This window comes from Vanessa tameamea, chromosome Z (genome assembly GCF_037043105.1).
Source record: "Vanessa tameamea isolate UH-Manoa-2023 chromosome Z, ilVanTame1 primary haplotype, whole genome shotgun sequence".
In the NCBI taxonomy this organism is placed as follows: domain Eukaryota; kingdom Metazoa; phylum Arthropoda; class Insecta; order Lepidoptera; family Nymphalidae; genus Vanessa; species Vanessa tameamea.
In genome coordinates, this window is record NC_087341.1 from 5,475,778 (window position 1) to 5,494,288 (window position 18,511).

Genomic DNA, 18,511 nt, shown 5'->3' on the forward strand with positions numbered 1-18,511 from the left:
TATGTATAGAGACATAGGAAATCTATTATTACATCGTAATATGTTCATTGAATTGATTCATTATAAATTGAATGTTACCTGGCTATACTAAGAAATCCACAAGAAGCCGTTGCATGCAGCGGGGTCCAGCCCTCGTTATCACCTCGGTTGACGTCGGCACCGTGTTCGACAAGAAACTCAACCATCTCCAAATTGTCGTCAATGCAAGCCTGAAAATGTGAGAACACATGGTATCAATACGATGGTTATATTTCAACAAAAAAAAATCGATATACAAAATAGTACTGCATAATATTTGAATGTATAAATATATAAATCATTTATAAATGTTTTAAATCCAAGAGAGCACGTGTTCTTAATCAAAAATATATTTCCTGACATTTTAACATACGTATGAACATATTACTGTAATCGGTACACCGTATCTATAAAAAATAGCGCACGCATTCGCAGTTCGCAAAAAGTTATAATCGTTTCCGCAAAGCTCTTATTATGTATGCGTGATGCATATTGTGATTAAATTACTGTATAGATTTTCTTCGAGTATTTTCAACAATCGAATCATGAAACAATCAAAGTCTTCCTCGGAACCATCTCCACCTAATTGCAAAAACAAGCTCTACATACTCTGTTATGCATTACAATAGTACATTAAGTGCATTGTGCAACAGTACGGAACTACTACAGGGTCAGTGCCACAATCGCTGGCGCGTATCGCGACTCTAGAGGCAACTATTGGGTAATACAATAATTTTTATAACGCTGGGCATAGCGGAATATCTATAACCGTTGCTTCTTTGAGCGTAGTACAAAATACAATTCATTTGTAAATAATATCAAATCGCTCGCGCCATACTTATTGTTTAAGGGGACTACATGAGCTAAATGCAAGTTTTATAATGCAAAAAGTATATGATCCAATGCAGTAAACTAAATGAAAAAAAAAAAATGATTATCTTCAGGATACATGCTAGTTATTTGTTATTTTGAAAACATGATGTAATTAATTTGGTACGATAGAATAAAATCACAAAGTTACCTCTAAAAAAATCTTTTAACAAATAATAACTATATTTATATACATTCAATAATTCTGTTTTTTTTGTCAGATTATTCTACCAGCAATATACTACTTTATCACCGTGTCACTTTTTTAGTAAAATCAATAGTTTTTTTTTAAAATCAGATATTCTTATTTTCGAACAAAATGCGTTTGCATATGTGCGTAAACGCCGTGTACAGACATTGCCGGCCGAAGCCTGATGCTATACAGAGGTGTCGATCTTTTCGCCGCATCACTACGTTACGAGATATTTTTTTGTAATTTTAATTGTAAATTCATTGTTTCATATTTTCTTATAATAAATATTATTCTTTCTTGTAAATAAATATATTAAGTTAAAATAGTGTAGTAGTAATTTGGCATTTGTTTTTTATTATATTATTTGTTATAAATTTTAATTGTGTAAATATGGGAAATAAAGTGAAACGCGTGAGGAAAACTAAAAAACGTTTATATAAATTAAGCGCCGAACATACATATGAACGATATTAAAAGGTAAGAGTATTTTATTAGTAAACATATTTGTTTTTTATAAATTATGAATATTGAAAACATCTATTAGAAAAAATGTGCAATCAGTTCGCATAGAATCAGATTTTTCGAGCTATTCTTTAAATATTACAATAGAGTATTTGGTGAAAGCAAGGAAAAAATCAATTGTGAGTGACTAAATTCTATCCCCATGAACTCGAAGCACTATGATATTTTTCATTAAAACTACTATGGAGCATATTTAGATACATATTTTTTAAATACATACTTTAATAATTAATAAAAATATAATTACTAACATATATTTATTTTTTACAGAATAAAGAAAGTCGAAAACAATAACACGGAAGCTATCATTTATATTGCGTAAGAGTTTAATTTTATCGATTTTGTTTATAATAGGAATTAAAGTTATGTATGAACTAATTTTAGTAATAAAAAAAAAGAAAAGTCATAACAAAAAAAAATGTAATTGTTGTGAACCATACATACAAGTGAAATTAAATAAAAGATTTTAATAAAAAAATTAACACTAAATGTTTTTTTTTGTAGTACCAAATATAAATAAAAATATTTTAAGTTTAATTAAATCAGTTTTATTTTTTAATCATTTTCGAATAACAGTCAAAAGCAATACAAATAATTCTAATATCCTATCTATTTTTATGAAATTTATGATTAAACCTAGTATGATTAACCTAGTTAACCAATGATTCAACCAAATCGACTTGACGACATTTTTTTCTAGTAAATATTTAGATGTTTTTTTTTTTTAAATTGAATATATATTTTTTCTTTGTGAACTGATATTAATAAAACGAACAAACACTACGCTATGTTACCCCACGTTTACTACACTACAGATTTCGAACACTTACGATTTTATTATATAAATAGATTATCAAACTTTTATAAAATGTTAAAAATATTGTAAGTTTAATTGAATCAGTTTTATTTTATAATCATTTGTTAACTAACATCGAAAGAAATAAAAACAATTCTGTTGTCCTAATCTATTTTTTATGAGATTTATGATTGATCTTACTTCGCTCGGTTTGGCGCCATCTATTAGAATATTTGGGCGTAACCTCGTTACCTTGCTTAACCATTAGTTCACGGGCTTGCCGTTTTTGTCGATTTTGTAAGTGTGTACGTGCGATTCTCAAGGGCACTGAGCTCTTGTAGTCCTCTTAATATTCCAAAGCAATTATAATTATCATTTTCATATTTATTTTTGTTAAACTTGATTAAGTTTCAAGTGTAATCAAACAACATAAAATTACCGCAGAGGGGTGCTATTTTAATAAAGGCTCGTATGTCGAACGAGACATGTCATAAATACTTGTTCTCAACTCAAGTGTTATATATGCAGTATATTTCCAAATTGTACCCTCTCTGCAAATTGGCACTTCCCCAGAAGTTACAGATGTTCGTGATATGTAACTGTCTTTCCACACTTTGACATGAACAGAAGACGATACGTAAGGTTACTATTAAAAAAAATACTTCGCAAGGTCACTAGATGCTATGACACGAATTAAGATCCATATAAATATAATATTAGACAAAGTAAATTCGCACTTGCAGTAATAAAACATTTGGCATATTAATACATTTTATAAATTAGCATAAGTATTTTAGAAGAAATAAATTCGCTTTGCATCATCCTTAATGAATATCATTGGAAGAAATTTGACATTATAAATATAAAACAAGTAGTTAAAGCAATTCTGACACTTTCCAAATCGCATCCGTTGAACTTTTTAAATAAATTTATACAACACAGTTAATAGTCATTCGTTTTCGAAAACTTTCGCCATATTAGGAATAGATATTTATTATTTTTCTTTAAAAAAAATGAGAGATATATAGTAACACATTTTAATACAAAACACAGATGAGATATACTTCGCCTTTTTGTGCAGGTTCTGTTAATATTGAACACATTTTTTCCTTATTTTAAGAAGGCATTATACAAGCATACCCGTAATATAATCATAGTGTTGTGTTAATAACTATAGCAATATTAATTAGCTTATTAGTGATAATATGTAGTTCAGATAAAAAACATTAAACAACACTTCAATTTAAAACCAAGTAAATTAAATACTTAGGAAGTAATCAAAATAACCTATATGCCTGTACGTACATACATTCTATTTCTGTAATATATTTTACTGAAGGCCCCACGTGTATATCTTGTAACATCACTAAAAATACTAACATATACATAATTATATCATCATCGTAAACTAAACAAGTAATCCAGGCTTAAATTTTTTTGTTCTTATACGTCGTGGTCGAAATTGTATTTTAATTTTCAAAAACCATTAAAATTTATATTCTATTAATTTTGATGAGGAACAATGGATGTAAACGAATCATTTGTATATACTATAGATATCGGGAAGTGGGCGAATGTCAGTAAGTGAGCGTTAATGTAAGCATTACTATATAAATAAGAACTACTACTAAACAAATATCGATAAAGAGTACTTGATTTTACCAAATCTTTGTAAATATAACGGAGTTAAAGTAGTGGAAACCGGACGTCACGTTCTTGATATATAAAACAACATCCATGTGCATCCACAAGGTTTCCTCTATTCAGAAAATCTGTACGTTATGTCAAAAAATACACCACCATGTGGAGACCTACCTCAATACAAATAAAGTTTAAATCATCCAAATCGCTCCAATAATTTTCAAGTCATTTTTGATAATAGGTATATAAAAGAATTAGGCGTGGGTAACATAAAAATGGCAATAACTAAGCATATATTACACATCACTTATATTATTCTTAAATCAAAATTTTCTTAAAATAAAATAAAACGAATAAAAATATAACTAAATTAAGAAGGCATCTAACATATTAATTAATTTATGATATGATATTTATTAATGATACCTTAACCATAACCAATCTGTCTGACCGTATACTTAATTTAGTAAACGTATTGACTGTCTATATATAACATAGACCATCTTAACTTTGCCACATAATCTTATACATCTTACATGTATTATAAATTAAGTAGTTGCTTGCTAGGTAAATCTATATTGTCTATTGGTAGAATTACGTGTAATATAGAGACTAGTTACTGCCCCAGTTCAGACGCATAAGATCGTTTACTAATTTTTTAATCAACATTCAAAATGTCACATATATTTCATATAAATAATGTACATGCGTTTTTACATAACCTCATACTTTTCCTCGAGTCTTTTAAAAATAACAAGAATATTTCACTTGTTTAAAAAATAATTTCTTACTACGTTTACGAATACAAATCGAGTTTGTCCAATAAGGATATCACCGATGTTTGTATTTAACATCGCTGGTTTCAGAACTCGTCATCAACGTAAAATAGAATTCAATTAATTTAATTTTTTATGTCTTGTGGTAAATCGAATCTGTGAGTGTAACCATATATATGAGTAATTCCAGTCAGTCTTACATACGGAAGTCGAAGCCGAACATACAGATAATGACGACGACGAACTGTCCTTACATCTTTTTAAAATATCGTTAGCGTTTATATGATGTCTAATTATTCTACCAACTGACATATCTTGGAAAGTTTCCAAATATTATAAATATTTTATTTAAATATAAAACCGTATATAACAAGTGAGATTGCGTAATGTTATTTATTTTATTTACTTAAACATTATATTATTTATAAATACATATATATATATGTATTACGTAATTTTGACTGTTTTTTATAAATTCGATTTATGGACTCGAAAGATTCGTTAATTACTACATCAGTAAAAACACCAGTGTCATCATTTGAAGTATCATAACGTTAACGTAAAGTATCTAGAGAAGAATAAAATATAATTATTATTATCTCAATATATGTTATGAAACTTTTCGCATGTAAACGTATGCACGGACCGGCATTGATAATAGTGACATCACTGAGCGGTCTCGACTTGCTCTTACTATACGAATAAAGGTCGAACACTCGGGCCAGTTTGTAAGAAGTTTTTTTTCTACTCAATGAATTAATTTAATTAAAGTTAATACATATTCATCAAATTCTACCAACAATCCCTTTACATTGGAAAATAGTTGTATGTACTTGCATAACATACAATAAAATGTCAATAATGGGGAAGCTAAACTTGTAGTTTCATTTAACTTTTATTTACTTTTGTTTACTCTCTAAATAATCGCACCAGATTTTATTTAAATCTTTAGCCCTTGGCAACACGTAAACTGACTTGCCGTCAGTGGGCTCCGTGCCTATGTCTACAATTAACACTAAAATAAAACATTCATGGCGCGTGTGCAGCCTATGACGTAACTAATATCAACGAATCTCTCCGCTGTCTCTAGCGTGACCTCGAAAAAATCCTAGTCCGATTCTAAATTTACGTGGCGCTAGCTCTGTCATCGGCAATACATCATTCCTCCACGAAATATTTAGGTTGGTCAATGACAGCATCAAATTTAATTAAAAAAAAATGTTTATTCAGGCATTAGGTCAATAATTGGGGCGTGTACCTTTTTAGTTTCACTCGTGATGTTGCATTTTAGGTCGCCGATGTTAAAATGTAATAAAAATGAAATGCTGGCACGTTACGATCCGAATACAATTTATGGTACAATTAAACATGAAAAAACTATTTTAGTTTGTTTTTGTGTTTCTATAAACGTATTATAGATCAATAACAATAACATTCTCAATTTAAATGAAAATTAGTATCTACATTGTGAACACTGTGTTATAGCAAAGAAGTTAGTCGAAGTAATAACTGTAACAACGAAACATAATTTACGGAATTAGAAGTTCACGAAGTCATCGACCTAATTTCCCGGACTATCTAATGAGAGGAGTATCGTGTACTATAAATACTGATATAAAACAACGTGCGGCATACAGCGAAGACAAAACGCATCCGTGATCAAACGCTGCCAAAATAATAATTCAAATTGTGATGGCAAATGGACCTATCCGACTGTTTACATCTATAACATATAACACTAAACAAAACTAACTTTAACCAATATTTTATCAAAAATATTTGTTACACCTAAAGCTTCTTAAAAAGTAATCATTGTCGTCGTTTATCGGAAGGAATCGTGAATCAAAACCATAGCAGAAGATCTATTTAAAAAACACCCATTTGTATTTTTATACATAGCTCTTTTTAAAATCAATTGCTCCGATTACGTAGCGCAAATAACTTCGATGTTTAAAAGTAAAAGATAAATAGAACAAGTTTTCAATGTAAATATGTACTAAAATAAAACATTTTTTTATTATTATTATAATAGTTAAAAAAATTATAAACTTAAGTACAATAGTTATAAACTTAAGAGCATTATTAATCCAAAAGCAAGACAAATTTACAATATTGTTTGTATCAGTGTGATTTTAACACAGAAGAGAAAAGATCTCGTGAGGAAAGATACTGAGACAACAAGTTCGGGCTCAATTAGCAAATGAGCTTCGTCACAGCATACTATGTATTATCATAGAGGCATTCATATTTATTTAAATATTTATATAAAATAATAGAATAAAGTCAATGATACTTGGGTGCGTAGGACGAATAGAAACTCTTTGTCAGCCCTATGTGCGATTAGAAACAAGCTTATATTATAGTAAAGAACTATTAAATATTTTGAAACAATTAAATGGTTACTAAAAATATTTCATAATGACAAATGATAAAATAGAAATAGCAGACTAGCGCCAGACGCTTTAGATGCTTTCGCTTACATTTCGATAAAATAAGACAAAGTGCCTGTTATCCCGAGAGGGATTAACCTCAATAATAAACCTGACGTTCCCAACATACTCGTCTCTGACGTGAAACTAATTTAATTAAAAATAATAAAATAAGCAACAAATTCAACGGCATCATAGAAAATCTAAATGTACTAATTCAAACTTGATATGATGTATTTGTACGTTAGGCTAAATTAAAAAATTAGTTAGACATTTAGGTTCTTGAGTTACTGTTTGTTTCATAACTATTTACATTTAATTTGATTAACATAATCGTCTAAATATCAAGTATATCTGTCCCTTATACGTATATTAATAAGGAAAAATCAATCCTCTTTATAAATAGGGCACACACGGTGTTCCAGATGCGGTTCTGTGTTCACACACGGAACAAGAATATAAAAATAATGAAACAAAGTATAAAACGATCAATAGTTTAAGTTCAATATAACAAGAAAATAATAATTAATAAATAGTATACATTACGTACATATACTATTTTCATATACTTTTGCCTTGTTCCTTTTTCTAAGACCTCACAACGGCATAGCCAATAATACTATAGTTTGAAGACATGAGGTCATGATGCCGCAATTACGGTTTTAAGACGAGTGCCAAAAAAACGTTCCAATACCGTAAAAATAAATCTTTCAACCTTATTACAGTAGGATTACAATATTTCTTTTTTTAAATATTTTACATTCTTCGGTGAAGAATAATGCGCTTCATTTGAAAAAATGCACAGAATAAAATGTAAATTTAATTTCATAATTGTATCAGTAGTTTCTATTGGAGATTGCATTCCACTCAATGTTCTACTAGGTCAATATTAATTGTTTATGTTTCTATCATAAATATAATAATTTTTTTTTTGTATTTTTTGCATTTTAAATAACAATCAATTGATATACATATAAATATTTAAATAATATTTAATCGTAATTAGTATAAGTCACTAAAATATATTATTTTTTTACCTTAGGATGTAAAATTACCCAAACTCGAATCTATAAGCTAGTGACAAATTTAGATTCAGTATGTTTCAAAATGAAAGTGACTCTTACCTTTCCAATTTTTATGATTTACTAATAAATAAATTAGCTAAGCGCATTTTTCAATTTCTTTAATAGAAAATTGCACACGTGTGAAGACAGGGCTCATCGCTTATATATTTGGATTTTAAACGCGACCATACCTTTTTTTATTATTAATTGACATTTTAGAACTTCTAGTGATTACATAAAAAACATATATATATATACATATTTAAACAATACAATGAACATCGCAAAAGACTAGTACAGATGTCAATGATTTTAGAAAATAATCTGTTATACGGTGCAAGTAAGATAAACGTATCTTATTTAGTTATTTGGAGAGCAGCAGTCGCTTGTATATGTGTTGGTCCAGTTTCGTATCGTATTCCAGCACATTATATGCGAACTAGTGATGCAATCATATTCAACGTATATCGAATACGAATACAGAACTCTGCAAATGGATACACGCATTATTATTGAGACTCAAATATATCCAATGCTTCACACCGAGAACTACTTGTAACAAATGCACAAGTCTATTAATATTGTTAAATCGTAGATGTGATCAGTCAACCAAGTCACTACGTTCTAAGAAAATTTATGTTAAATGAGTATTTAATGTCATATAATTTTGAAGCAGACCTTACCTTAATATGTTATTATTAAGACATACATATACGACGTTTTTTAAAAAACCTTTCTATAACTGTATATGTTTCAGTTTTTCCAGCGGCTACTACGAAATCCCTCAACAATTAACTGTATATCTCACTAAATAGGCAACATTGCTATTACCCAACATAAATTTATTTATATATACAGCTATGTATATCGAATTAGTGAACCGATAGATTTAAGAAATACTTTAATATTTCTGAAACCCTCGATTAAAAGTACATAAACATATTTTAGGCTTTACTTTAAAAATGTTTTCAAATCAATGATGACAGAAACAGTGCTGTTTGTTAGCGTTAACTTAACAGCGACCAAAACCCAAAGCTTTTAAGGCAGTTAATTAATTACTAAATTTAATTCGTGTCAAGCCACGTACATACCGGGTTTGCGTAGTTCGTTAATTGCACTTTACACGAAGTAATTTCTCAGTTCAATTACAATATATTTTACTAGTTGCCGCCCATGGTTTCGCCGTGAGTTCAGGCAGTTTTCCGGAATAAATGATTTTTTTTTTCGGAATTTTTCCTATTCCACACAATAATCAATCTCTGTGCCAATTTCCATTCGGATACGTTTAGCCAATCTGACGTTATTGAGTAACCTTCAATCCATTCATCCTAACTTTCGCATTTATAATAATATTAGTAAAATAATATGGGTTACAAAACTATACTTCTATAAACCATAGCTTCAAAGTTCCGAGTCAAACTTGTTATTAAATTTTTGATGGTCCTACTGCCCCGATTTATTTCATATGTTTAGCACAGAAAATACAGGCCACACATTGCAAGCAACCTCAATAGGTAAAAGATAAAACGTATTTTTAAAATATAGAAAATAAAATGAAAGCAATCTTAATTTTTGTTGATTTTAAAATAACTTTTTAACTGTACATTATTGGCTGTAAAATATAAAAAATGTCTAAAACCATTATCTAGTACAAAACTAAAAGACTTTTATTGAATTGGACAGAGGCAATATTGCAACTAACTAAAGATCATTGTTGAGTGTTCAATCGATCAATAAGGACGTCTTCAACTGTTACTTGTTTCGCTGTTAGATGTCAGGTTATTCGTCGAACAATCTGGGGTCATATTAATTACGTCTATTAAGACTTGTTAATTCTTTCCTGTGGCCAGTGACTGCTTATTTAGCTTATCTTTAGAGCAATTTCGGTTCGTTAAAATAACTTTGGATTTTCGTTTTACATTTCTTTTGCGAAAAAATGAGAATATAACTTTGTTAATATAAAAATAATAAATGTTATGCTGTAACAGTCGATCAGATATTTATTTAATTTTTTCGGATTACCTTCCTGCATGGAGTTTGATATACGATTTAAACGAAGATAGAGGCATGTCCATTATTAATATATCGATCACTTAAAATGATTTCATTCAAACAGACGTTTACAAATCTTTTAATTTTTTATAGACAAAAGAATAATACGTATTATATCACAGACTAATAAAATGTAAGGCCAAAAATGTATTGACCTCAATACGTTTTAAGTTATAACGTTTGTAATTATCACGAGTACTATGATAAAGACTACGTTTTTTTCTGTACGTCTAGAGCAGGTTTTCATTAATACCCAGCGAAACAAAAAACGTTTTATATGAACGTCAAGCTTATTAATAGATAGACAGATTTTATGTATATAAATATAATATAATATGTAAGTAAATGTTACACCTACATGTGACCGTTCTACGCTATGGATGAACACTAGATTAAAACCGATCCATAACTCGTTATAACGTAGTATGTTATAATAATTACGGTTACAGAGTAAACAAATTGTATTCGATTCAATTAATAAGTAATCCTTACCGGGAAAACTTGTTGACGTAACACTTTGACATTCATGCAAATGTTACCATAATTACCACATTCAGAATAATGAAATTAAAGCCAACGTTTATTTAACATATATATTTTCTATTTTTTTAAACTATTTATTAATATATGTATGTAATACTATGAATCTATTGAACGTATACAATAATAAATGCTAATAGTTCGCTTCATAGGATAGCAACTGAATACATTTATACAAGTAAAAGTATAACATAAATTTATATTATAACCTTTAAAATTTAACAATTGCAATAATTATTAATCCCTAGTTCCCTCATTCCGTTTCTAATGAATTACGTATAGATGGAATACGGCAGAAACGTGTTCTACTATACGGATAATCGTGGACACTGTCAGCTTCTAATTCTGGACTGCTGACGTTTAGTGGTCGGTCGAAACAATCGAAAGTTATTCCGAGTGCTAAGCTCAACACACGTGACATGCAGTACCGCATTCTCGGCGAAACATTGATTGGCGGAAGTCATTTTAATATTCCAAAAACTTATCCTTAAACATCACATTTTACAAGAGCCGTTGCCAAAATGTAACGCATTGCATTGAGACATATTTCATTCAACGTTATACTAAGCATACATATATGTATATACCGATGTGTCGTGGTCTTTTGTAGATTGAAAAAAAAAATTCTTATGTTTATTCTGTGTCTACATTATAACTAGTTCTTCATGCTTAAATGATATTTATGGTTTGGTTTTTAGTAGCTCGGTTGAACGCGCTTATTTCAGAAAATTAAAATGTTTGTTTTAAAAATTTGTTATTTGGAATTGTAATTCTTATTTAGAAGCTAATATGGTAAACTTCATGACGCTCGCGTGTAAAATTCGAATTGAACAGTTGTGATATTGAAGGCGCATCAAGTTTATGATAAATCCGGATGTTGAAATTAGTTTAAATAAAACCTAATCAAGTCATCATTATGCTTCATCCATTGCGGTATTTGTTTGATTCAATATCATCACTATTAGAATATTTCAGAAGAATGAATCCAAAAATACATAAACACACACATAGGCTATCAAAATAAAGGGAATTCAATTTTGTTTTTTTTTTCTAAAATAGATATAATATATATATATAGATGGACATTCAAATGTTGAATTATAATATTGTTTAAAAGGGAATTAAAAGTGGTTTGCGTATTCTGTATCCAGTAACTCTTGAACAAATTACGATATTGATACTTGCACACAGTTGTTTATCAAGTACTCAAGAAAAATAAAGATAATATGCTAAAGTGCATATTAAATGTGTAATACAAACCAACCATACCAAGACATGTATGAAATGTGAAGCCAAATCTAGAAGTTGTTCAAACATTTGTTTGTTACTGTTTAAAAATATAATTAATTAATCCTTTTAGAAAAAAATTATATATAATCTCAGAGTTGAAAAAACATTGAAAAATATAATCCTAATAAAAGAAGTAATGTGAATAAGTTTGATGTGACATATTACATATATTAATAATAATATAAAATCGGGAAGAGTGCCATAATGTTGATTTTTATAAATGTAAAGAGCCTTTCAATTTGTTTAAACTATATGAAGTTATTATCGAAAAATTTACTCATAACTTGTATTAATAATATCAATTAACTTTAATTTTATGATGATTTGATGATTTATTAAATTGGACATCATAGGTTAATTTTCTTCATCATACTACCAATGGTATAAAAGTTATTTATCTGCCAAACTGTTACTATTTACATGAGATAAAATTTATTCTGAATTCATAAATATTTTTAAATGGCTATTAATGTTTATTTATCCTTAAATTAAAGCTATGTGTATATATTGTTTCCTTATATGAATATATATAATTTTGCGCTTAATTGAGTGCTTTTAATCTTTGTATTATTAGAAATTTGTAAGTATATAGATGTTTAGAAGATGAGGTTTAAAGTTATTAAACCTCATTTCTCAAAACATACCATTTGGAAACTTGACAACATGTATATTTCATATAAGAATCTTGTTACATACAACCTTTATTTCTACGAAAATCCTATCAACAAATTCTGTTTGGAGAAAATAACTGGAAACAATAAGACCGCTGTTGCCACATTTATTACACCATCCTTAACTTAAAAGAAAACTTGAATGTACATTTGTGTTTGTGGGTATTATAACTTACAGCATCAAGTAATTGACAAATTAATAAAGTCAACATTGCCCTATGTCTCAAAACGTCCAAAATGTTGTTTAACAAATGACAAGTAAATAAATAATAACTCAGTCCTAAATAGCAAGACAGCATAGTAGTTATAATTTATATATTATATATTGTTTTAAATCAATTTGAAGATACATAGAATTATTTATCAAAATTTTGTCATAAAAGTCTTTCTATATGAATTTAGGTGTCCATAAATTGCAAAAAAGTATAACAAATTTGTTATGGAATTGTATATATATAAAAAAATATATGTTAATCATCTATTCTTCTTAAGAGAAATATATAAAATAATTCTCACAGTATAGTTTATGACAATCTGTGTTAATGCTTATGAATAAAAAGTAAGGCATGCAATTATAAATGCCATGAGTCTATTTTCATAATATTAAACCAAACTTTTCTCTCATATGCTAGTAATAGTTGTTCTGCCCTATCTGAGTGGATATTAATAGTTAATCTACCACAAAACAAGATTATTTCATGTTTTTAATAAGAACTATGTTTGAACATCAAATATACAGGTAGGGAAGAGGATAAAGGAAATATAAAACATCTGGGCTAATGCCCAAAAACAACAAACAACTGAATTTTTATTGCAAAATAGATTTCAGTCAGTATGAATTTATATATCACATAATACAACATTTCAGAATTATGAATAAAAATTAAATTTTTCACTTTGCCATTATTTAAAAAAAGAAGACACACTATTATGTTACCAGACAAACACTTTTCAGCGCTTAAAGTGAGGGGTTTATGTATAAAATGCTATGCATACAAAACATATGTAATATATGCCTATATAATCTATAAGATCCATATATTGCTTTAAAACGAAAGAAAATAAAATCAATTTATATCTTATCAGACCACATTTTTTGATTAACTTAATAAATACGAAAGTGGATGACTGTTACTTAATCATAATGAAATGATTGAGATGATTCAAATAAGTGATATGAGTTGATAAACTGTGAGTAGATCCTGTACTGTGATGTGTCTGGTATATTTCAAGCTTGAATATTATGTAAAATAACTACTTTAGACTAAAACTTATGAATACAAATCTAAATAAGAATAATAATATCTTATCTGTAGTATTAATAGTCTGTCTGTCTAATCATATCTGTAACACTGAATATAATAATTTCTAACAGGATAAACAGCTTGCAAGAACCATTTAAACAAATAAGGGAAGTAATTGATGGAATCAAATAATTTTGCTTTAAGTAAACTGAATTTTCCAGCGTACTTACCTAACACTACACATTACACAAAAATGGATACAGATTAAGACTTGAATATGAATTTATAAAAGTTTTTTAATGAAAGTATTCAAAACAGATTTAGAAAGTTTAACTGTAATTTTTAAATCAATAAATCAAATATTAGATATTTTGCATAAACAATACCTAATGCATGATATATCGAATAGACTGAACAGTTGTTCTTTCTATAGTGGACTAAATAGTATAATTTTTACGTCTTTAGTGGTATGGGGTTTCATAATTTTAGAACTATAATTATTCATAAATAATGTCATAAAAGTACATATGTCATATATACTTATTTTACTAGAAATTTACAAATATTCGTCTGTTAATATATTAACAGGCTAAAAGTCTAAGAATTAAATTTTGTGATGACAAAGAAGCAAGTACCTTTATATTTGAATAATTTATGTGTAAGATAACAAATTTTACTGACCTGATGAAGAGCCGTCAGACCGTCCACGTTCGCGGTGTTTATATCAGCGCCCATTTTTAATAATTTCTGTACTTCGTCCTTGTCTCCAGCGGTACATGCCGCCAAAAACACGATGCCCGATGAAAACTGTATCCTCGATGCTCTTTTCGGCATCGATGACTGTTTATTAGTATCGGATTCCTCCCATCTTTTCAACTGTTCGGCTCTCTTAAACAGAGCTGACGACGTTCTCGGATCCGTCATTTTAAATACCCTCAATACACTTGACACTCAATATGGTCCCGATGTACACTTTTTACGTTGCATAGATTATGTTTTTATTACATACAGTACACAAACGCCGAGTCCATAACTTAATTGCCAAAAAAGGAAACATGAAAGAAGAAACGGTCTAGGGAGATTGATATTTTTACAGCTTTCATGCGATCATTGTTTGAAACACTTGTTGAGTTTTTCGCTTTATGCACCCATCTAAAGACACTTTGAACATGACATAACCAATAAGCTACACTTTTAGCGTGGCAGCCATTACGAGAATAAATTTAGAGCCAACAACCTTCTAACTAAAAGTAAAAAGAAAACTAGGATGAGAATGACGGGAAGAAGAAAACACCTAGCGTCACCTAGCGGATGATTTTCCAGGAACCAATGTTACCATTGAACAAATCAAATTTTGTCTATGTCATGATAAATGTGAACATTGAAAACGAACTTACTAAAAGCTAGATAGATATTAACAAAAAAAAAAGACTTAATAGGTGATGAGGAATATTGGGCAGACTGAATTAAAAGAACAGTAAAGAAAGAACATTTTTATTTTATATTGTAATTTATTACTTTTCAAGCTTTGCATTTATAAAACTATTCTACTCATAAAATTCACGCAGCTTCACTCACGTTGAATTCAGCTTGTTATGAAAATCCATTGTCATCAAGCTATTTTATTATTGTTTAGGTAATTTTATAATAATAATGCTTATTCGAATTATAGATCAAAATTAAAATTATTAGGAAGCAGAATTAGTCTAGTGTAGAGATCAGGGATGTTATTTTTTTTTTTTAGGGAAACAAACAATTAGATGACACTTGTGGCATAAAAATATACAATATTATATACAATAGCTAAGATTCCACTGATACTAATTACACAATTAGTAAAATTAAAAAAAAGACTAACATACATTAAATCAAATAGGTAACATTATACAATTAATGAGATCAATAAACATATACTAAGGGAAATCTTCAACAATTATGAAAAGTTAAACATAATTAAACGAAACGAAATTAAAAAATAAACAAAATATAAGTAATTAATGGCTACATGGGTTAATTAATTACAGGCTAAATATTTATACATGTCAGAATATATTATACCTACATTAATTTATCTTATTTACTTTATTTTTAAAATAATACATTTTTTCGAATAAAATATCAATATCTACTTACTTACTTTATTATAATTTTGACAGCTACGGTATAAGAAAATATTATTAGTACTTTTTGTTTTACAAATTGGCCACGAATTAATTTTAGATATAATGGCTTATATATTTAAAATTAATTCGTGGACAGTTAAATTCTATAGTAGACAATAGGAAAAGTGATTCTATATAACTGTTAATTACTTTATATTATAAGAATAGTTGGTATCTAGCTTGTCTACGTAAAATAAGAGGAGACAAAAGTTGTATGTTACGGATATGAAATTTCGGATATGTATATAGATACGGTTGTATGAATAATATTTAACCAGTTTTATGTATGGTTACAGATATAAAATTATTTCGGATTATTCAATTGTATTTCGGATAGTTTCAGTCACGGATATAAAATTTCTTCGGAATTGGAAAAAAGAAAATAAAAACAATTTCAAGGAAAAAATTGGACTCAATTTTTTGGCTTTAAAAAGTAAATAGCCCGCCTTAAAAAGACTGAACACTTTATAAAAACAAAATCAAAACTTTTTTGTCGGTTTTGGTTATGGTTTCGGTATCCGAAGGATTCCTTTTTAAACATTTAAAGGGTGAAGATATTATAAAAGTTAAAATCACGTTAAGTTTAAATACTCCTCAAATGTTTACCTAAATAAATGAATACATACATTACTATCTTCAAATTAAGATTATATAGTTTTATTCCCTCATTATTTAACATGTATTGGGGCCTAATTCGAAATGAATTATTTGTACCAATGCATATATATTTTGACAAAGATTGGCATCATCATAAGAGGTCTTACTATATTTCGTCCCTTATTATTATCCTTTACATTGTAAAGGCATACCTAGTTATCGATTTACAATCTTCATAATTGAACACACTGAACTCACATACAACCCTTCAACCTCCAATGGGCCAAATTTGAACGATGATTTAAATTAAAGTAGCCTGTGTCCTTCGTTGAAATTCAAGCTTGCATCAAATTTCACCAAAATCAGTTCTGTGATTTAGTCTTAAGCGTAACAAACAGGCAAACAGAATTATTTTCGTATCAATGCTAATATTATAAATGCAAAATTTATAATAATATAGGTTATTAGCACAGTTTCTGTCTCTAGTTTGACTGCCTCGTTGGTTTAGCGGTTAGATATTAAAAGACTGCAGATCCCTAGGTTTTATGTTCAAGATTCACGTTATGTCTATAAAAAGCTATTAGGTTTTTTCGAAAACAATCTTATTAGCCCGTAGATAGCCTGATCTTGAAGATAGAAGTGTTTACACTTGAAAATCACGTAAAACTGTCGGTCCTGCAGCTGACCTTAAACATGTCGTTTCTGATTTTATGGGAGTGAATGAATAAATAATACACCTGTATTGTGACCGAAATCGATCAGGAAGACGTATTCGTCATCATAAATAGTATTTAATATATAGATTATTGTTTTTAGATCAAAGTTCATAAAAAATAAATTTAGTAGGAAAATTATTTACTCTGTTATTTGCAATAAATTAATCAGTAGCATATTTTTTTGTTTTAGTTATATTATTCGTGATTTTTACGATATTTTTATCTAAGAACTTTAGTATTATTACTTTTTTTGGCTTCTTGTTAAGATTTTAACCATTATTAGAGTATTGATAATTCTGTTCTCATATCCATTGATTTATAAAAAAAACAGGCTTTGTTAGTGCACTAGTCTATAAGATTCTGAAATAACTAAGTTAATATACGTTATTAGCATTGAAAATGATTAAAAAAGTTTAATAAATTAAAATTGTTAATAATTAAATATACTCAACGATATGAATAGAGTAAAATAATTATAAATTTGTTCAATATAATATTTTAATTATTTTATGGTAAGATCAAAGTAATTATTTTATTCTATTCTGAATTTATAAAATATTTATTCAAATTGGTTGAAAGATACATATATGAAGCGATTTTTTTTTAATACTAAATATATAAAATAGTTAGGTAGTTTATCTATTTTGAACTATTAAATTATTAATTTCAATACAGTTTGTACTTGTACAGATTATAAATTGACAACAGTTTTCTGAGCTTGGCAACATTTTTTACCTTAAATCTTGTGTAATAATTTTAATGTTTAGTAGGTAGGTAAGTAGTGGACGCATTATATTTCTTTACTATTAATTAAATTAAATTGATATATTTGAAAATAAAATTGAAATATATTGTTTATGGAAATAATTTAATTTATTTGGTATTGAGAACTAACTTGCGATTTTTTTTTACAAAAGCGACATCTGGTGC

At 28.2% G+C, this 18,511-nt stretch overlaps 1 protein-coding gene across 9 annotated transcripts in view; it reads right to left on the reverse strand.

The window, feature by feature from the left end:
• LOC113404244 (protein phosphatase 1 regulatory subunit 12A) overlaps window positions 1–15,422 on the reverse strand; it is a 538,461-nt gene extending 523,039 nt beyond the window's left edge. For 5 of the 9 annotated variants that reach the window (XM_026645100.2, XM_026645105.2, XM_026645103.2 and 2 more), the window contains exons 1-2: window positions 14,788–15,421; window positions 79–209 (exon numbers count right to left, since the gene is read on the reverse strand). In XM_026645100.2, coding sequence (XP_026500885.2) covers window positions 79–209; window positions 14,788–15,030 — 374 coding nt within the window. In that variant the 5' untranslated portion in view covers window positions 15,031–15,421. Of the gene's footprint in view, window positions 1–78; window positions 210–14,787 lie in introns of all 9 variants that reach the window. The other 4 variants (XR_010309893.1, XM_026645098.2, XM_026645104.2 and 1 more) reach the window with 2 other exon arrangements.
• Between the last annotated feature and the right edge of the window lie 3,089 nt (window positions 15,423–18,511).